Here is a 21882-nt window from a genome sequence, read left to right on the forward strand (position 1 = left end):
CACAAATTGGAACTAGAGCCTATTTGTGGCATGCCAGGCATCCCGTTATCAATATGGCAGCTGGGGCTCGCGGGGTAGACCTCCACCCTCCCCTCCATCTCGGCCTCAGCAAAGCCTCTGCCTTCGAGTCAGAGCCTTGGAGGGGAACCTGGGAGGAGGCGAGTGCCAGGCAGCTGGAGGATGGCTTCCTTTGGAAATAGGTGTTTGGGGAGCCTGGTACTGCCTTTCAAAGTTTCTTTTCAAGTGTGGTTCAAAGAAGGCAGCTTTGCTGGTGGAAAAACATCATTCCTCAGAAGGAACTAATCTACTCAACACAGAGAGGCGTGCACAGAGATCCTGCGAAATCCGGAGTCTGCGCTCCCAACTGGCTCTGGCTGCGGGAGGAACATCTGCCCCACGTCTCCATCGAGACTGTTAAGCAAATAAATGTCGGAACACAGGATAGTAGGGGGCGAGTGTAATTTCCCCAAGAGCTGCCTGCTCAGTGTGCCTTAGGAACTCCCATTCACGCAATCATCTCCTCACTGTAGCAGGATCTCGGAGCATCCTGCTATAAAGAGAGGGCTTTCTCAAAGTACACTGCTCCAGTCACAGCCGGCCACTCACATTTGCTGCAGTTCCCATCCTTCTGACCTTTGACCCAGGACACTTAAGGGAGATGGAACCTACTCTTGCCCCACACCCTCAGCAGCCTCTTGCTCCTGGCCTGCAGCCTTTAGCCAGTCTTTGGCTTTTCTTTTAATTTAAATGCCTGCTCAAGAAACAGCTGACAGCCACTTCCCTGAGACTCTCTCTCTGGTACTTAAACTGCCAGGTACTGATCAGGTCTAGAAAATGCAGACTTCATTCTAACCTCAGCCAAATACAAACAAGGAGAGAGAGGAACCTGACTGCTTTAGAGTTCTGAACCCTGAGCCACACAGAAATGACCTGCATGGCTTTGGGCAAATCCCTTCCCTCATCTGGGCTTCAATTTTATTGTCTGCAAAACAGGGGGACGATAATAAGATCCAAGAGCCATCGTTTAGAGTTTGAGAATACTAAATGCTCCCAAGTTGCTCTGTGACACAGGGATTCCTCCAGAAAGCTCAGAAAAGTAGAGCCGAGCATGAGTTTAAAGGACGAGCAAAGAGGCAAGCCACCTTGAAATGTGGATGGACCTCGAAATGTGGATGGATGCTGAGTGGTGTGGGCGAGACTGGGGCTAGCTGGGGCTTGGTCCTCAGGACCAGTCTTCATGGCACGCGAACCATTCGAGTGTGTCCATCAGCCAAACTGCCCACAACAGTCACAGAGCAGGCAAAAGCAGGGATGTCCTATCCTATCTGTGAGTGTCCAGCTGCTCCTGTCTGGGTTCTTTGCATGATTCACAAGGAGCTGCAGCCAGCCAGGAAAGGGCTCAAGGTGTTTCATTCAGCAGGAAGAAACCACTGCCTCTCTGTGAGGCAGCCAAGGGGCGGCTCCTAGGTCCCTGCTTTCGCTTCTAAAACAAGGACTTCTTCACCGGACAACCATGCAGGCTCTTGGAAAGAGCTGTGTGATTCTGGAGATGCGTTTGTGGATGTGTGTGAGAAAGATGAGCTGAGGAAAAGATACCTACGTGAGACCCTGAGTTATATTCCAAGCCATGTGGAATGCTGGCTTTCTCACCAGCTCCCTGTCTGACAAGCCATGTGACCTCTGAAAAGTCACACCCTGGTGGCTGGACCTCTTGAAGCATGTACGTTTGAGGTGGCCACTTCAGTCTGCTCTGAGGTTCTTGAATTTGAATCGGGTTTTACCTAGCTCTCTGACATATGTCCTGGAGTGTTTAAAGTTAGTCTATCTCACCTTGAAGTAACATCACAAGGGCAGAGGGAGAGGTTGGAGGCTGCGCAGAAGGCCTTGGAAGCGCCAGCGGCCAGGTGCCACAGTCACCCAGCAATCAAATATTAGAAGATTCCAGAACAATGCATCCAAGCAATTTTACCTTAAAATATCCCATTGCATTTCCTAGGCAATTCTAAATTGATAGGCCCTCGATTATTGGACTACAAGATGAAATTCCTTGCCAGGCAGTTTCTCCTCGAACCAAACTCAGAGAGCACGGAAATAAAATAAGTGGGTGTTTTATCACCAGAGAAAAGGAAGTCCAGGGAGGGATGAGGCCTCCAGCAAAAGCTGGGGCGGGGCTCCCAGGCCCCACTCCATCCCTACCATGTACAGGCTCAACAAGAGAACAGTTCCACGGTATCTTTAAGAAGGGGGTGAATAAATGACCCACTTAGCAGCCAGGGAGATAATGACCCCTGCTCCTGGAGGGGCCGGGGAGGTTTACATCACAGATCACTCAATGATAGGTGAGCCTCCTTAAAGGCCCTTTTAGCACTGACATATTGATCAAATTATATATAACTACAACGCCATTAAATATTTATGCTTCCGAGGAAGCCTGCTGAATTCTTTATGCCGGGAGGGCTTGGAACAAGAAAAGGCCCAGCCCTGGCATGACCCTGAGGATCTGTCTCCTGGGGGAGGGCAGGGACGCTGCCGGGGGCTGGCCTCTGACACTGGCCCCCACGCCCTTCACACAGAGAAAGGATGGCAGCCCTCATCTGGCAAGGGCAGATGAAAGGCGAGGGAGTCTGGGGGCCTAGGCGTGACGTGACCCTGCCACATGCTCCGCTGAAAGGAGCCTCACCTTCCTTTTCTGTGCTCACCAGAAACCTTAGACATTTTCTGCCAAGAGTCCAGGGAGGAAGGGAATTGGGAATGGTGATGCTAAGTGAGGAAGTGAGGGAGTGGTGCGGGGTGGTGGGTGGCGGGGGGTGGAAGGGACAGAGTTAGTGTCTAGGCCACTAACCCTGGAAAGAGCTGGCGATGCAATGTCCAGAGACCTGCATGCCTGCCCCAGGTGTGTCCTGTGCTAGGACCTCAGCTTCCATTGCATAAATGAGGCAGATTTGGGTTCAGGATAATAGTCAGTGCTCTCAAAACCAAATTCAGTGCTGTATGCAAGTGAGTACCCTGTCCTGGACAGCATTCAACTCCAACCCTACAGACACACGGGTGGACACCACTCCATGGGAGGGACCTGGAAATCTGACAGCCAAGTCCCTCTCTGCCTCTAAGGCTTTCATTTCTCAGACTCTCAGTTTCCATCCACCGGGCTTCCTGTTAACAAGATCCAATAATCTTTAAATATTTGTTCACTTTAATTTCTTGGTTTCTAAAACACATTAAACTCTGCCTGCCTCCCACCCCCACTCCAGGGAATGGTCCTCAAAGAGCCTGCTTGTGTAGATGAACAGGGAAAGTCTTTTCAAATTACAGCTTCTCCCAACACTGTCCATTCATCCCAGGCACGACCAACCGACCAACCCACCAACCCCCTCCCCATCTCTCCCTCCCCTCCCCATCTCTCCCTCCCTCCCCTCAGATAACCCCCAGCCTCCCTCCCCCACCTTCCCAGACTCCATTGGCCAACTCCTGCCAGGAGGAAAAATTCTCAATTCATCCCTGTGGGGTTGCCATGGCAACCCCCAGCCACCTAATCCCCCTTGGAACATTATGCAAATCTCCCTTTGCCCCTCAACAGGCTGTAAAAGTCACATTACCCTTGCAGAGGCAGCTCGTTAAATTTTGGGGGTCTCCCTGTAAGGTCAGTGCTACAAATGAAGCATTGGCTATTGGCTATGAATTTTAAGGATGGGGCTCTCTGGGAAACCTGGGGGGCAGGAAGGGGAAAGCAGGATGTCAGAGTATTCCTTAACAGACTGACCGTGGGCAGAAACAGCCCCATTTTACCCTCACCACCAAGTTCAAAACCCAAGAGCACGTCCTTTTCCTAGTTTAAAAGTGTCAGAGGGGCCTCGCTTCCCCAGACAAAGATGGCAGAAGTGGTGGCATTTCATAGGCCTTAAAAATCAAGATCAGGTATTTAAGAACTTGTTTATATCATCGGCTCGCTCTCAGGCTGGCCTCCTCCCAAACCACCAGCACATTCACCGTCTCATTTCACAGATGAAGAAAACAAAGCCCAGAGAGGGCCTGGCTGCCCAAGGTCACACAGCAAGGCAGTGGCCCTAGAGCCAGACTTCCTCCTCCTCCATCATGGGTTCTCAAGCACAGCAGCTTTGGCTCCCCTGGGGACATTTTGGGGTGTCACAACTGAAGTGGTGCCACTGGAATTAGGAGGTAGAGCAATGCTGCTAAACACCCCAGGGCAACCCCACCACGAAGAATTATCCGGCCCCAAATGCCAACACGGCCAGGGTGGGAAACCCTGGTCTATGCATCACTGACACTTACATTTCACTGAATTCTTAAAATCTCTGAGGACTTCCCAGCACTGGAACTGAAGCCCTGACGCACAGGTGGGTCTGGAGGTGGGCCAGTGGGCAGACCACAAAAGACCACACCTTGATGTGGCCTCTGGATAAAGATCATTGGTCCAAATGAAACAAGCCTAGTTCTCACTTCTGAACCCACCCCTAGTCTACCGTAAGACCGCAATCCAGCCACTTAAACTCTTGAAACATCCGTGTTCCTACTGTGAGGTGGGGCTTAAGGTGTCTACACAGTAGGGCTGGCATGATGGAGCCAACCAGTCACAAATGAGAAAGGGCTCTGGGAAGTCTTACAACATCAGCAACACCAAGGAGCTGGTCCTCGCTCTCTGAGGCCTTGGCAGCTTTGGGGACTGTCCTGTTTTGAGAAGCCCTTGTGAGATCTCCCCACACACAGAGGACTCAATATACATCATCTCACATCATCCTCAAAACACTCTATAAATGCACAGGCCCATATATGATGCCTCCGGCCACACATGGCTAGTGAATGTTCACTAAAGTTCAACTTGACACTCAGTTCCTTGATCACAACAGACACATTCCAAGGCTCAAGAGCCCCATGGGGCTGGTGGCCACCATACAGGCATTTCCATGACTACAGGAAGTTCTATCAGACAACACTGCTCTAAAGGGAGGCAGGCATCCTCATCACCTCTGTTACAAATTCAAGTTCACAGAGGACAAACGGGCCGCCAAGTTGCACAGCCAGTAGACCCTGATTGAGGACTCAAACCTAAGTTTGTCTCACTCCAAAGCCTGTCTCTTAGCCACCAGGTCAGGCCAGCTCCCAGATCCTGGTCCTTTGCCCCTAACTTCCCAGGATTCCCCCTTTGAGAACCAACTGACTTCTAATGAAGAAATTCTGATTCCACTGGCACCTTTGTGAAAAAGGGTTTATCAATGATGCATCACCTGGAGGCCTGGGAAATGCCCAATATTCCTGCAAAACCAGAGGACTGAGAAAGGGATGTGGTCCAAGGGACAGAGAGGGAGAGCCAGGGAAAGGTGGTCCTTTGAGAAGGGTGGGTAGGAATCAGGTAAGAGATGAGAAACCAAAAAATGGCTAACAGAGGGATTTCCCTGGTAGTCCAGTGGCTAAGACTCCAAGCTCCAATGCAGGGAGCCTCAGTTCCATCTCTGGTGAGGGACCTAGATCCCACAGGCCAAAACTAGGTCCCAGCACAAATAAATAAATTAAAAAAAAAAAAAAAAGGCTAAGAGAGACGATCACACACACACACACATGCCACCACCTTAAGGAATTCCTGCAGACTGAGCTCCATGGTGCCACACACACTTCCCAAGTGACACGGCCAGAGGCAAGCCGACAGGGGGGAGGACCCTGGCAAGGGCAGGTGCCTCTCTGGGGCTCTAATGCTCCTCATTTCTGGCTGGCTTCGTGGAGAGCTGTTTCCCTGGGATGAAGTGTGAGGCCCTGGGAGACAGGGTCCCTGGACCTCAGTCCCTCCAGAGTCATGCCCTCGGACTCCTGCTTTTAGGCCAAGCAAGACTCTCCATGGGTGACGGAGCTCTGAGGAAGAGTCCCTGTCTCTTCTCAGAGGAAGGGTTTAAGGAGATGCCAAAGTACCCACTGACCGATCAGGCCCTGGCCAGCTCACCGCCTCCATCTGCCCCATCTCATCTGTTTGTCTTCCCACCAGACCATTCAGCCCCTCACTCTAGACCATGTGGTATCACCTGCAGCTTCTCCACAGGGCCACACAGAGTTGGACATGACTGAAGTGACTTTAGCAGATGCACACAGCTTCTCCCAGGCCCGTGAGTCTGCCCGACGTCTTCCTGGGCAGGAAGTCTGACAGAGCCTGTACCCGGCCCCACCCCAGCTGGAGGACGGACTCCTGTCCTGGTTCCCCAGTCCACGCTAAACTGCCTTGCTCCTCCCCAGCAGATATCACCACTGATTCCCAAACATCTGCCAGGATGTTCAGTTTCAAACCAGGAGGAGAACAGATCTGTTAACTGCTCTCCTTTAAGAAGCCCTGGGAGACTGGGTAGGGGCCCCTCCTCCAACCCTTCATCACACCGTCCTCACCTGGGTGGGTGGTGAAGGCGTTTAAAACCAAAGAAAGCCTCCCTAGCTGACCAGGCAGGAAGAATCACCTCCCCTGCCCCTTGTTGCAAAGAGCTGGAAAGAACTCTCGCGTTTGATGGAAGACGCAGCCTTCCAGTGCAAACTAAGAAGCTCTCATTTGGAATTAAAAGAAAAAAAAAAGTCGAAGAGCTGTGAACAATGGTTATCAAGGATTTAAAAGGGCAATGAGATAAGGCCCTGGCACTTGGAACTCCAGGCCCATATAGATAGCTAAGGCATGACAAGCATCATTGACTAAGTTACCTCCAAGCCATTAACCCTTGCTTCCTGCTGCTCAGGTCCTCCTATAATCTAAATGCAGCATGCTTTCCTGGCTCTTCCCCATTCCTTATCCCCTCATACCTCTGCTTTATTATCCTTCCCAAGTATCTGGTTCTTCACCCCTCTCCTTTCTTCCCCTCACACTGTCCTGTCATGTGAAAGGAGGGGGGGAAGAGCTTAAGCCTATTAAAGACACGTTAAAATACAGGTTTATGACATATTTCTTTCTACAATCACGACTTTCGGAGCCACAGGCCTCTCTCAGTAACCTGAGAAAGCCTGCAACATTCCCAGAATGATGTTACACAGGGTCAGCGAGCCCCTCCAAAAAAAAACTGGAATGTAACAGTCCTGGTCTGTGCATGCTTGTGCGTGCTCAGTCGCTAAGTCATGCCTGACTCTTGGCGACCCCATGGACTGCAGCCCATCAAGTCAAAGTTGCTGTCATGTCCAACTTTGCAACCCCATGGACTACACAGTCTATGGAATTCCCCAGACCAGAATGTGAGAGTGGGTAGCCATTCCCTTCTCCAGGGGATACTCCGTACCCAGGAATCGAAGCAGGGTCTCCTGCACTGCAGGCGGATTCTTTACCAACTGAGCTACCAGGGAAGCCCTATAGCCCACCAGGCCCGTTCTCTAGCCACAGGATTTCCCAGGCAAGAATACTGGAGTGGGTTGCCATTTCCTCCTCCAGGGGACCTTTCTAACCCAGGGATCTAACCAGGGTCTCCTGTGTTGCAGGCGGATTCTTTTCCTGGCCTGAGCCGCCATGGAAGCCCAACAGTCCGAGTCCCCCACAAAATGCACACTGTGCACCCACGACGGGCTCAGGAGCCTCTGTGATACAAAGTGGTCTTGTCCCTCGAGGCGCTCACAGCTCACTGCTGCTCCACACGCTCCCCTCCCACCCCAGCCCCAGTTTAGGAACACAGCCTGGTGGCACCCTGAGCATACAGGTCATCTTCACACCCCAGGCCTTTCCTGACACGCTCTGACGCTTTCCTCCTGGTGTGTTTGTCCTGGACCCACATGGCTGTGAGTTTAGGTTTCTAAGACAAAAATGTCTTATCCGCTTTGCAAACAAGTGCTCCACAAATGTGAAAGCCTGTATTATTATAGTCTCTAACTATAGATCAGAATTTTCACTCTGTCTTCATAAAGGCTTTCTCTTGGCAGTGTCTAGAGGTGGCGGCAGCTGCCCCAGGATCCCACCTGTGTCCCTCGCATGGCAGGTGAACAAAATGGGGCCCCTCTAAGGAGCCAAGGCCAGACTCAACCCCAACAGGGCTCCCCGGTCATCTCAGCCCCACTGCTAGGAACTTTGTTCTTCCTTCACCCTGTACTGGGTCAGGGAAGGTTTTGGCTACAGCAGTGAAGGGAACCCCTTCTCAAAAAGATATTGCACCATTAAAGTCATGATGTCGTGGGGTGAAGTGGAGGGAGGTATTTGTTCTTGGGCAGAATCTTCAAAGCTGAGTCAGTGGGTCCCCCTGTTAATCCCCGAAGCTGGGATGAACGTCCCCTGCAGAAGGCAGGTCCCTGCCCTACTCATCCTCATGATTTTCAGAGGAACCTCTGTACAGAAGGGCCTCCTAAAATCTGCTTTCAAGGGCTTAGAGGGTTCTAATCTGACTCCCCAAAGGCTGACCCCTTTCTCCCTCAGGTGGTCTCTGCCTGCTCATCCACGGTGACAAGGTAACATCTTGGAAGCCTGCCCCCCTCTACCCTCACGCTCACCAGGCAACATCCTTACCCACGGGAGAACTCTACATCACTGCTGGGGAGAACAGCAACTCCCCCGGTAACCTCCTCCAGAAGACCCTCAGGGGAGGCACCCCACCCCCACCGCATACCCCACAGGCTGCCTGCAGTGGATGGTACCCAGACCTTACTTCTGTGGCGGCAGGAAATCCCCCCTTCCCTAAGTTTCTCCTTAGCCTCAACTTGAGAGGGAACATTTCTTTTGAAAGGCAAGAGGTAAAAAAACAAAAGCCAAGGGAAAAAAGCAAAGAGAGAAGGGGAGAGAGCGCATCTTGGCTGTGAGTCTCAGAGAGCATTTGTTGAAAACAAGATATTGTCCCTTTAAGCATATAAAAACAAGGCCCTTGAGCGTGCAGTTCTCACTCTGGTACACAATTATGGGTGCTTTCAGCTGTCTAGCACTACTTCAAGTGCTCTCTTAAACCAGACTGTCAATGGCATGTTGAAAGCTATTTTGCTGGCTTGCTATCATTAATAGCAAAGTGGAGAGCTGGGCTGATGAGAATTAAATATGGGGGAGGGGGCGGGTCATAACCAGTCATTACAGAATTACCAATATGAGCGAGAAGACAATGCCACTTTGGGGGATAAAGTTCAAACCAGCAGATGATGGTGGGGTAGCCAGCAGGGGAGGGAGACAGACTGCAGAGAGCGGCCCCCACCCCACCCCCCAGCCCGGCAGATGGATGCGGGCCAGCCTTAGAGAGCCATCTGGGGACGGAGGAGCCACAGAGCAGCGAGTGTGAGAGCCGAGAGGCCTTGGAGATCACTTCGCTGCAACATGTCACCACCTCGCCTCCCACCCCAAGTGGAGTCCCTCCTCCCCTCCCCCGCCACTGCCAGTTCCCAAGACTTGTGGACTTGTGGCTTCCGGGACACATAGCCCCGTGTTTCCAAGGGCTGCTGCCACCCCAGAGGAGCCTCCGGGGGCGCCTGCCTAATGAACCCTCGCTTTAAGACTCGGCTCAGGTAACAGCCCTTCGGTGTAGTCTTCGCTGGTGTAGTCTTCTCTGACCTGACTCCCCTTTCCCAGGAAGAATGAGCAGCTCTGTCCCAGGGTGCTCCTCCCGTGACACTGGCCCTGTTAGCACTTACCTCACTGCATTGCAATGACTCATTTAGATGCCCAACTCCCCCTGAGGAGGGAAGGGTGTCTGTGAAACCAGCCCCAGCCCACACCCAGCACATCCCAAGCCCCTAATACCCGTTTTGGGAATCAGTCCAACCCCCTCATTTGACTGATGAAGAAACTGGATGCTGAGCCAGAGGAGGAAGTAGCAGGAAGCTCCGCAAGAGCAACTCCCCCTCTCCTACTCACAAGGCTGGGGGAATGGGAATTCCACCCTCTGACAGTAATCCTGAGCAAAGAAAAAGCAATGTGTTTACTGAGCACCTATTATGTGCAAAGCACACACAGGAGACCTCAAAAGAGGGGCTCCCCACAGACACTGAGACTTTCTGCATGCGGATCAGTGGGACACCCCACTGAGGTCTGGCCTGGGCTACCTTTCCCTGGTATCCCAGGATTTTGTACAAACAAGATGAAAAACATCTTGCCCACACAGGAAGAAAAAGGGAATCCCTCCCTTGACTGACTTCAACAACAAAAAGGAAAAAAAGGACCTCTGACACAGACTAGGCCTTCCTGTACGAGGGGGAGGAGGAAGCCACAGACAGAAAGAGGAGCTCTGTGCCCCTCCAGGAGCTCCTGGTCCGGCAGGATTCATGAAGAGTCTTCAATAAGGTCCCCACCCAGGACCAGTACCCATGATCGGTAGGGACCACGTGCCCATCTCCCAGATCATTTCAATAATAGCGTGGATAAGAAGGAAAAGAGCCAGAAAGCACACAGACCCTCACTCTGACAGCTCCATAAACAAGAAGCAATGGGGTCCAGAGAAGGCTGGAATGGACGGCAGCCTTGAGGGTCCAGGGGGCAGATTCTTCCTAGGTGGTCAGGACAAGGTGAAGGGAGCTTTCAACTTGGTGGACCCCAAAGTGGAGCGAGGCAGATACCCTCCTCCACTGCCGAAGAGAATGAGAGCAGAGACAGCTCTGGAGAAGAGCAACAAGGCAAAAACACCAGAAGGAAACTGAGGCTTTAGAGGGGTTCCCGGATCCCGGTATTCTGACCAAAATAAATGATACTCAAAGGTATTTTTTCTTAGCTCAATTCAGATGCCACAAAAACAGGGACTGCCCTAGTATGAAGAAATACATCCCCTTCAATCTGAGTGTCCCAGCTTCTCCCTACCCAGACTGACTCGACTCCTGGGCAGGGTTTTGGTAACTTCATCACTTGCTGGTCCCCTCTCGCTCCTCACACCTTTACAGTGGCCACAGAACTTCAAGATGTTATGCCTGAAGGTCTTCCAGCCCAAGCCCCTTTTTATGTGGGTGTGAGGGCCCAGAGAGGGGAAGTAATAAATGAAAATGTTCCATCTTCCTTTTCAGCCATGTCCATGGCCACCCCCATGGCCATACCCATCCTCAGGTGCAAGATTCACAGGTTCTATCACCTTACCCTACCTGTGAACCTTATCTCCGGGATTGCTAGTTATACATTGTGTTTATTACCAGGCGCAATGAATCATTAGTTGTGCAAATAGCTGGCGGTTCAGAAGAGGACCCTGGGCAGGCAGAGAGATTCAGCTGATATGGTTATACAACCCGAAATGGGGGACTTTGGACTTCGGTGTCGCCAGGTCTGTAGCCTTAACCTCCTGAGATAATAATGCAGAAAGCAGCAATGGTAATTAAAGACACAGAGTGCTATTAGTTAATACACGAGCACTCTCCATTTCTTGAGTTTTGCTAAGAGAGCTGGGTCGGGAGGAAAAGCGGCAACAGCAGCTCCTCTGGTAACTTACTGGACTGGATGGATCTGGAAACCTCAGCTCCCCCTGCCTGGGCCTTAGTTCCTTCATCTGGACCTTGAAAGGTGTGCAGTAGAAGCCAAAGGGCTCTCCCAGTTAGAACAGAAGGTCAGAGGAAGGGCTGCTTGGTGATGGGAAAGTGGGGGCATGACACATTCCCCAAATCAATAGGCCTCCAGTGTTCTTCCAAAACCTCAGTGATCACCAGCAAGGGGTGAAGAGGCAGCCTGGCCCAGCTTTTCAGAGCATCAGTGCCTCAAACCCTATGCACTACAATCGCTCTGGAATGCCTGTTTCTACGCTGGCTTTGTGATTTGTGGCTGACACTGGAGAGTGTCAGCCTCTGTGGGAACAAGATGGGAACTGATGAGCTGGCCAGCCATCATCACCTCCCTGGCCTTGCTGAATCACCCTTGACATCCTGCCTAGAAGCAGAGGCTTGGAGGAGGTGGGTGACCTCTTGAAATCTCAGGCCAGGCCCATGATTCTGTAATCTCTGCTTTGCCACAATTAGGGAGGGAAACCAAGAAGGGGAGGAGAAACCATCGACTGTGTTCTCTGGGATTCATTCGACAGCTTGGAGAAAGAACACAGAGGGAGACAGAGAAACGGCCAGGAAAGGAACCAGCCACAGTAAGTGTAACCTCTCAGTAAAATAAAGACTGGCTGCACGTACCTCATCAGCTGCCCTCTGTCAATACTCAGGCCCGTCTGGCAGAACCTGAGGTTCCGAACTAACAGGCATTTCCCATTGAGCCAGCAAAGAAGGGCTTTTGAAAAAAAATATGTGGTGGTGTTGGTAAGAGGGGTACGTGTGTGCACGCATGTGTGTATGTGTGCATGTGTGTGTGAGCTGGCTGAGGGCTGCCACACTTCCCAAGGTGCTAGCTCTGGAGATCATCTATTATATAAAAGTACAGACAGTCCCCACCCCCACCCCTGAGCTTCAAGATGAAGAATCCAGCCTGTTTGTTCCAGGCAGATGTAATCACACGAACAGTCAAGTCTAGAGGGCAGGACACTGCATGAATAATTCAAGCACTCCAGTCACTTGATTGTGTGTGCAGATAAAACACCAGTCAACCGCTAAACAGGTCAGCTGATAAACTTGTTTGCTCAGGCCTAACCACCATCCGCCAAATGCACCCAAGACCCACACTACAATTAGTGGCCGGTTTTCTTCTGCAGAACCCTAGCAAGCCTAGGGAGGTGGCCAGCCCCAGGAGGTCAGGACTGCATTTCTTAGTGCAGGGTTTCTTCACCTCCTTGCCTCTTTGTTCCTACACAGCCACAGGGCGATTTCACCCAACTCAGAGGTTGCTGTAAATCCAGCAAAGGCACTGTGCTCAGAGCACAGACAGTCCTGCTGGGAAGCAAGTGGGAGCTGAGGCTCCAAGGCAAAGGTGAGTGGCAAACAAGGTAAAGTGCTCGGTCTGGAAGCCAGAGGCCCACGTTTAAGTCCCACCTCTGCCCTCCTGGCTTCCCTAAAGCCTCGGTATCCTCGCCTATAAAAAGGGGGCAAATAAGACATCTATCTCCCTCTGGCAGCTCAGAGGATTAAATGAGATCATGTCGCCAAACCTCAGGCATTCTCCTCCTAAGAACCCAGGGTCTGGGGACGGGCCAGAAGCCCCAGATGCACACAGCTGCTTCTTATGTAAACCCCACCACTGAATGCACTAGGAAGGTGAATAACTCTTCCTGGGTTCAGAGTGGCCCAGGACTCCAGGAGCAGCTTCGCTCCAACAGCCAAGGTGGATTCTTTGTGCCAAAGAACCATCCACTTACAGACACAGGGAACACCACCCATGCAGACCTCAACATGCAACGACATATTACACCTTAATTACGAAGCTTTTAGAAGAACGGCTGCTATAAATTTTAAACCTGGGTGCAATTACCCTCTCTAAACACACCCAAGATACCAAGCACTGAGGACAAAAAAAGAGGGTTGGAGAATGGGAGGCGGTGGCATCTTGCATAACAGCCCAAAGTCCTCGAACACCTGGGACCCCCGTTTCACTTCACACATTCTTAATGGACCAGTCAGATCCAGCCAGTTCCACTTCAAGTTAGGCAGTCTCTAGCCCATACTCCCGGGGGCAAACATCTTTACTTACAAACTGGTGTCTGTTTATGATTCTTGTGGGTCAAGAAGTAAAAGCCTGGTAGCCTTTTCCCGTGTCTCCCTAAAAAGCTAATCCCTGACTGCCTCCCCACATTCCTCAACAAAATCAGGCCCCTTTCTGGCTGCCCTTCACCCAACACTGGGGTTCCCTCCAGAAGGGGGAAGGAACCTGGATTCCAAAGGCTCTCTGTGAAACCACTGGAGCGGGCAGGCAGGAATCTACAAGCATTCCAGAGGTCACCTGCCCTTCTCACCTGCCCTGGGTCCTGCCCTCTTAAAGAGCAAAATTTAAACCTTGTAAACCACTGTTCATTTAGAGCAGAAAATCCATTCAAGTCACGGTCACCAAAGGCTAGAATGAGTCAACAGCCTTCTGAGATTTCAAGAACACCAATTGTTAAAAAGAACCACCGGCCCGCGCCATTTCTCCATGCCAAGTCAACGCTAATCGCTGGCCAAGCCAAACTATAGGCGGCCTCTCCTCGGAATACAAATATACAAACAGGCCTCTCCCACAGCCCTGCCCAGCGCCCAGGACAGAGTTACTGATATGCACTGAGATAAAGGTGTTTGTATTTGCCCAGTTTGAGGTATACTGTTATTAGAAGAGTGACGATACAGGGTAGTTTACATATCCATCACACACCAGCTAAACTGGTTTGACTTCAGGATTTCAAAGCTGAGCTCAACCCCCAGCCATCTCAGAAGTCCTAGCTAGGCTGCCCCTGGGCTTGTTACTTCACCTCTCAGCTTCCCCCTGGAAAATGGGAATGACCGAGGCAGCCTTTACATTACGATGGAGATGAGAAAGTTGCCTCATATACGTAAGGTACGGGGCTGTAACTCATCCTGGATTTATATTTTTAAGCGGTAGGTAGCCTGTTCCCTTAAATTTTGACAGCTCAGCCTGGCTTTTAAGACTCTTGAAGTTTAATCTTATCAAGGTAGAACATCACATTTTTGCACATGCGCACACACACACGCATGCACATACAAACACACACACACACACATACACCCTCCTGCCCTTCCTTTTGTAAATTTTACATTAAAACAGATTAAAGCAGCCAGCCACCTCTGGGTTACAGGAGTTTGTAAAGCGGATCCTGAACGGGCAACTTGCCTTTTGCTCCTTACCCCTCCACCAAGATCCAAGACCAGGACAAACTTCATAAGCTCGGATTGCTAAAAGCTCAACATGTCTGAGAACTCAACCAAGCCTCAGACCCTGCCTGTCAAGAGCTGGATCTGTAATTAGATACATATCCTAAAGCACTTACCTGCTTGTGCATCTCAATGTTCAAACCGTAGGACATCTCGTAGTACTAAAAGTAAAAAGAACTGCCGTTAACTCACAACACCAAAATCTGTGTTCCAGAATCGGCTTTGGCCAAATGGTACTTTTAGGATACATTTGCTAAAGAAGTTTAAGTCAAACCCCAAAGCCAGCTAACAAAGGGGCTGAAGAGATGAAGGACTCAGGAGTGTTGTTCTCATCTTACAGAATACCCTATGTGCAATAATACCCTATGTGTAAGAAGAGTTGGGCCCTCCCTCCCACCAGCCCTGCCTGTGCCATATATCCTGTTTATACAACGTTCGGGTTCAACAGGGAATCAATCCTGTGAACACTGGGGCCGCTTGCCCTATCAGAGTTCTTTAGCAATGTGTCCAAGGTCTCTTATGTGGACAGCAGTGCAGGGAGTCCCACATATGGACCTCCAGTGCCCTCCTCACCATCAGAAGATTAAAACTTGCTGGAAGAGACACTGGGAAAAGGGAGGACACGTCTACACACTGCCCCAGGGTCCATGAGATTCTCAGTGGGGTGATCCCTGAGTGAGCGTGGAGGCAAAAGGCTCCTCCACTCTCAGGAACCCCTGGGGAGAGAGAGGGAAGGGGAGAGGTCTTATGCCCCACTCTGGCTAAATCCCAGGGCTGCAGAGCAGAGAAGTTTCTACACACTCCCAGGAGGTCTCTAAGAACGACTTTTATCCAACCCCGAGACAGGACAACCAGCCCTCAGGGAAACCTTCAGAACACAAATCAAAGGCGCACAAAGGTAGTGTACAGGGAGAGGGGTTGGGTTTCTCTTTCTGCCCCTCCTCTCACCCACCCTCCTCCAAGTGGCCCAGGCTGACAGAGGCTGGTGAAAAAGGGTCGGATGGCACACCCGGACTACACCCGCTGCGGGGGCCGCCCCGCGGAGGCTGGGCAGGGCTCCCCAGGCCCCCGCAACCCTGGCCGAGTCCCAGCCGCCTCTCACCATCACATAATGGCGCTGCATCTCCGTCTTCTCGTTCGCCAGCTTGTCGTACTCCACTTTGAGGCTACGAGGGCAGGAGGAGCCGGCTCAGGCCTGGGGCCTGCACAGCCTCCTCTGGGACCCCAACCCCTAGGGCGTCTCAGAGCCACTTGGCCACTTTCCTGACACCCACCCCCGGGGGTACTCCCCTCATCCCGCAGCCTCGGGCGGAGGGGGACGTGGGTCCCCGACACAGGGAGGGGGAGTGTAACAACTTGAAACTTCCCGCGGCCGAACGAATGAACTTATCCCGGGCTCGGGGTGGGGTGGGGGCCGGGACCCTGACGTTGGCTCGCGACCCCCAGAACCCGGAGCGAGCCGGCTCGCGCCCGGATCCCTCAACTTCCCTCACCCCCGGAGCGGCACGGGGAGCCGAGAGGCTGCCGGCAGCAAAGGGTTAAGGCGCCGCGCTCGGAAAGGGGAAACAAAAGGAGGAGGCCCGGGCTGCCCCGCCGCCCCGGGGTCGAGAGCCCGCTCAGTCCCCGAGGGGTGGTGGCAGGAGCCGCGGCGGGGATGCCCCCGCCCTGCCAGCCCCGGGGCGGCCCCCACAGGCCTTACCTGTGATATTGAGCTTGAAGGAACTGGAATTCGTCTTTGATCCTGTCACAAGACTCAGCCACCGTGAATTTAAATCCTGGCTGCCCTGGTTGATGGGGAGCCTGAAGCCGGCCAGGACAAGACAGGGGAGGGGCGGGGGCGTCAGACCCGGCTCCAAGCTGCCCAGGCCCCTCAGCGGCTTTCCCCGGTCTCCCCCCGCCCCCACCTCTGCCAAAGGGGCCTCCCACAAAGCCCAGAACCTTCCCAACAAGTTTCTCCGGTCCCTGACGGGGAGGGGGGCGCCCTAATCTCTCCCTCTCGGCCGCGGGGCTCCTATCCCTTTTACGAAGGGGCTCCTATTCCCAAGTAAGACGGGGACAGAGGAGACACAACGAATGAGTTGGGAGACTTAGGTGAGGGGGCGGGAGACAGCATGAAAACAAACAGTTCCCCAGGAACACTGGGAGCCCCTCACGCCATTAGGGCGGAATTAACCTCCTCTCTCTACGGCGCCCCCCCATCCCCATCCTTTGTGTGAGCGCGCGCGCGCGCGCACACACACACACACACACACACACACGCACGCACACACACACACATACCATAAAGGTAGCAACAAGCAAAATGGAGGTGCCAGATAAACTGCCTCGTTTACCCTGCCATGATAGATGCTTAAATAAACCGAGTTGCAATTACTCACCGGATGTCTGCCTTGCGGATACATGGCAGGGAGGGGTCGTGATTCCGAGAGCGTGGAAGCGCAGAGAGCCCGGGCCGGGGAGGTGTGGGGGAGGGGGGAGCCAAACCCGAGCGGGGGGCGGCCGGGAAACCGAGAGCTCGCCCCCGGCCCCCCCAGCCCGATCTCGCACCGAAATCCCAGAGTCCGGCGCCCGCACCAAGCGGAGACAAAGAGCCGAGGAGCAGGCGGCAAAGTCGTCGGCGGGCGCGGGCTTTGTGCACCTAGGGCTCCGCGAGCTGCGGCCGGCCGCCTTCCCCCCGCTGCGTGGAGCGCGTCAGAGCCGGGGACTGCGCGGACATCGTCGTCTCCCCGGCGGGTCCGGCGCGGGGTCCCGACTCTGGGGGCCCCTCTTGGGGCAAGCGCGGGCGCCCTCCGGTTCACTCAGCGCGTCGCGCCGGGAGTGGGGGCGCGCCAGGGCAGCCCCAGCATCCGGGGCGCACGGGTCCGATCCCAGGGGCGGCTCTCGGCGAGAAGAGGAAGGAGGCAGGCACCGAGGTGGCGGCTTGGGGCCGCAGGAGCGCCGGAGGGTGAGGGCGGGAGCCCGGCGCTGGCGCTTCGACGCCCCCCCTCGGAGAGGAAAGCCTGCTGTTCCGTCTGCTACTGCCGCCGCCGCCGCCGCCGCCGCCACTGCAAGCCCTTCCCAGGGCCGAGGAGGAAACTCCGGGTTCAGTGGGTGGGAATCAACCGCCCTGGCATTCTAACTCCAGTAGGCACTAGAAGCCGCCGCAAGGGTGTCCTCGCTGCTCCCAGTTCGAGCGCCGAGTCCCCAGCGAGGAGCGCTCGGTGCCGCCACCGCCGCCTCGGAGCGCGCAGGCAGAAGAGCGCTGGAGGGGAGACGCAGCTCGAGACCCGGGAGCTCTGCGGCTTCCTTCCTTCGCCTCGGCCCGGCTCTCCTCTCCGCGCCCCGACACTCCCCCCCACCCCCAACACACACCCAACGCGCGCACGCACACACACACACACACACACACACCAAAAAAGTACCCCGAACCTGCGGATACCACACACAGACAGGCGAGTGGGACGAGCACGAGGTCTGAACTGCCGCGAGAGCAGTTCCAAATAGGGACTGAAAAGTAACAAAATAATGTGGCAGCTTCGCCCAGCGCTGGCCAATGGGAGCTCGGGGCCCCCACGTGGGGCAGCCGGACTCGGCCTGCGACTGGGCGCCGCCGGGCGCAACGTCACAATGCCCTCTTGTGTCTAAAACTATGCATGAAAAGTAGCAATCAGGCCCTACCCGCTGGTGACTTTCGCATGGGAGTGAAAAACAGCGCTCCTCAGATCAGGAATTAACCGAAAGACATATAATAAATAGATATATATTATAGTCCAGGGCTGCTGGGGTTTTTTTCCCCCCCTCTTCTTCTTTTTTTTTTTTCCCACGATATACTAGCAAATAATCATTTGGCGGGAGGGGAAAAGAGGAAAGACAGAATAACAACAAAAGAAAAAGAGACAAGCTGTACAGTCCTCAAAACCTGTGGCTGGTAGCAATGTATCAGTTTATTCTGCAGTGGCGGCGAACGATTCCTCCCTCTAATCTCATTAGGTCTGCAAAGCAGCCCAATTAGATACTATAAAACAAACAGAATCACTTTGTCACTTTAATGTTTTCACTTCACAAGATTTAGGACCGATAAAATGGTGGCTCCCAAAGTTGCCTCCCACCTTAATTTTGCTGGGAACTGAGAGTGTCCCTTTCTTTGCCCCTTCTTCTGCTCACCCACCCCCATCCCCGCCCCCGCGGCCCCAGCTTTTCTTCTTTGTTCATTTGTCCTTTACGGAAAGCCAAATAAACAGCGTCTTTGATGTGCAGCGGCTGCCCGCGAGGACATGTCGGAGGAACTCTTGCTTGGCGGGCTGCGCAGATAGAAGGGCCCGTCTGTCCGCGGACACCCTGCACAGTCCGCGCTGTCCCCACTCGGGGACTCTTTCTCGGTGTAGACCGCTACGCCTTCGCCGCAGCTGCCCAGTGAGCGCCGAGGCCAGGGAAGCGGAGTCGGGAATGCGGTGGCGGCCTTACCCCACCAGCCCGGGAGCTTCGAGTTCCGACCCGGTTTTCTCAGCCTGCCCCCGGCAGTGTCACGGCGTCGGCGGAAGCCTGCAGAGGGGCGCGCGTGCGAGCCTGTGGGCGTCTCGGCCGCCAGCCTCGACGCCCCGGGAGGCGCAGACGCTCACCCGCCCCCGTTCGCTCCTCTCCCACCCCCACCTCCGCGCCTCCGGGACTCCCCGCGCGGTCGCACAGGCCACTCGACTCCGGGGGCCAGTTTGCCCGCAAACCCATAGCCTCCATCTACTGAGCTCGGGGTTACGTCAGGGCAGACGGGCCGGGGGGACGCGGCCCTCGAGCGTCGGGGGGCTGGGGGGGGGCCGCGCCCTGGGCCGCAGGGGCACCTACGGGCGGGGGGCCCACTTGGGCCCCCCTCCCCAACATCTCCGCGAACCCGCACGCACCCGGGGGCCGGCGGCGGGCCCGGGATCTATATTTTCCCCTCATTAGGAGCTGGAGTTCGCTTTTGCATTTTAATGAGGAGCTGAGAGCGAGCGGGCGCTCGGAGGCCGGTGCGCTGGGAGTTACACGTGAGCGCCCGCCTCGGAGTTGAGCCTCCCCGCGTCCCCTCCGGCCGCCAGTCCCGAACCGCGCTCCTCTCTTCATTTATTTATTTTCCTAAATAAAAACATAAATCGTGTGCGCCACGCACTGAAGAGGGGGGTGGGGAGAAGCCCGGCTCGACAGATGCGAGCATCTGGCCGCAGCATTCATTAGACACAAAATGGCTCCTCTTTGGAGCTTCCTTCCCCCCTCCCCCTTCTCTGCCCTCCCCCTTACGTCACGGGTGGGCGCACCCGCTTCCCACCCGCCCCGCCCCTTTCTCGCCCCTGCCCCCACGTGGGGGCCGCAGACCCCGCCCCCTAGCGAGGCTCAGAAGACCAATCAGAGACGGTTGATGAGAGTCTCAGTTACTGATTGGTTAAATTGCCGAGCCCTGTCAGTCGGCGACCAAGGCTGTCAGTCAAAACCACGCGGGGTGGGGGAGCGCTGACAAATGCCGAGGCTTCTGAGCCTCCCGCTTGCAAATAGTGCTTGGAATGGCTGCTTAATTAGCTTTGAATGGCTTTTCCTTCCAGCTCAAACAATCTGTCACTACCATGTGGTATAAAGGAGCCATGCATAAAAAAGTAAGCAGAGGCTAAATATCAATTTGATTTTGTGTATCAAAGGAATATTTTATTTTTCTCCCTAGTAATGAAACGTATCAATTTAAATAATAAAAGGTAAAAACACACACACAAACCAAAAAAAGAAAAAAAGAAGGGGGGCTGGGCAGAAAGAAAGAAGGGGAAAAAACCAAACTCCACGGTTCTCCGACTCCTGTGCAAGCCTTAAACAGGTAATTTCTACGGCCCACGTTCAGGAGGAAGCCTAAAGAGTACACCCATCCTCACCTCTTTCAAACTTGCATTGTGTGTTCTGTTGTCGTCCAGAGGTCTAGAAGGAGTGATGGGGGAGGGGTGGCCCGTAAAAGGGGAGGTGGGGGCGAGGAAGGGGGCAAACTTTAAAGGGAGCTCTTTGAAGCTGCTAATCAAAGTGGAGGGGGGTTTTAAAACCCCATAAACTTGGGATCCCGCAGCAGGTCTCGATTTGGGAGCTGAGAGGGAGTGAGGGGTCGGGGGAGAGAGTGGGTGTGCGTCTCGCCGGGATTTATTAAACACAATGCCTTCAAGATGCCCGGGATGCGGCGCTTGGTCCGGCCTTCCCTCTCTCCGTTCTCACTTAAGACTGGCTCCATTGGCGTCCGCCCGCAGTTGGCCAACAAACGTAGCCCCTAGGTCGGGTCCACTTGGATCGGGGCCAGAAGAGCGGTCTGGGGTTTGGTGTCGCTCCTAGCCGGACGACCACTCTCCGGGTCGTTGAGCCAGTGCCCTCCTGCCTGGTAGACTCACGTCGAGTTCACCTGTGAGCCTCAGCGCCAGCCCTGGAACCTTGGAGCCCTCGTGCAGAGAGTCGCCTTCTCGGCAGGATTCCACTGGAGGACCCCACCACCTAGTCTGAAATAATAGCGGCGCCAAAGCCCTTTCTATGTACAAGGCAGGACACTGCTACCCAGGCACTCCCGAAGGAAGCGGCCTGACTGGTAGCCTTGTTTTATAGAGTAAAGGAGAAGACCTAGAAAGTCCAGTAATTTACCCCAAGCTGGGCATAGGTGTCAGGATTCGAGTCCAGGGCAACCGGTTCAACAGCCAACTTCAGCGTCCTCTTTGATAGCAGGAGCTGGACCCCTGCGAATATGTGCTAAAGGAAAGGCATTCACTCATTCATCTTCATTCATTCATTCATACTGAGGGTCTGGCGATGAGGTCACAGGCCCAGCTCCCCAGCGCTGGGCTTCCACTGGCTCCTCACAGAGCATCATTCCCAGGTCTGCTGGGTGTCTGGCCTCCAGCATGTAGAGGAGCAGAGAGGTAAAAGCAACTAGCCCAGCTCTCCTTTCAGATGGCCACTGCTTTACCCCCCACCTTGCCACACCACAAATTAGGAAAAACAGGGAGAAAAATAATTCTTTATGCTCGAGGTAGAAAAGAAAAAAAACATGTATAGGACACCCCGCCCAAAGTGCTTGACAATTATTTTTCAAGAAGGAGGAGAGTGGAGAGAGAGTTCAAACGTCTCTGTCTCCAGTTCTAATTGGAAACGTTTCAACTGTTTATGTTACAAGAAGTGTCAGGGTCATTTGCTACTGGAGAGCTGACTTTTCATTGGCTGCTTAATTGAGTACCTCGGAGTCCACCCCACGTGGGAGAGGAATTCCTGGCACACACACAC

At 53.8% G+C, this 21882-nt stretch overlaps 1 protein-coding gene across 8 annotated transcripts in view; it reads right to left on the bottom strand.

Moving 5' to 3' along the window:
* TLE3 (TLE family member 3, transcriptional corepressor) overlaps positions 1-18033 on the bottom strand; it is a 48716-nt gene extending 30683 nt beyond the window's left edge. For 4 of the 8 annotated variants that reach the window (XM_070377360.1, XM_070377358.1, XM_070377357.1 and 1 more), the window contains exons 1-4: positions 17016-18031; positions 16337-16437; positions 15740-15803; positions 14754-14798 (exon numbers count right to left, since the gene is read on the bottom strand). In XM_070377360.1, coding sequence (XP_070233461.1) covers positions 14754-14798; positions 15740-15803; positions 16337-16437; positions 17016-17039 — 234 coding nt within the window. In that variant the 5' untranslated portion in view covers positions 17040-18031. Of the gene's footprint in view, positions 1-14753; positions 14799-15739; positions 15804-16336; positions 16438-17015 lie in introns of all 8 variants that reach the window. The other 4 variants (XM_070377356.1, XM_070377354.1, XM_070377361.1 and 1 more) reach the window with 2 other exon arrangements.
* Positions 18034-21882: the final 3849 nt, after the last annotated feature.

The sequence above is a fragment of the Bos mutus genome, chromosome 10 (assembly GCF_027580195.1).
Source record: "Bos mutus isolate GX-2022 chromosome 10, NWIPB_WYAK_1.1, whole genome shotgun sequence".
NCBI lineage: Eukaryota > Metazoa > Chordata > Mammalia > Artiodactyla > Bovidae > Bos > Bos mutus.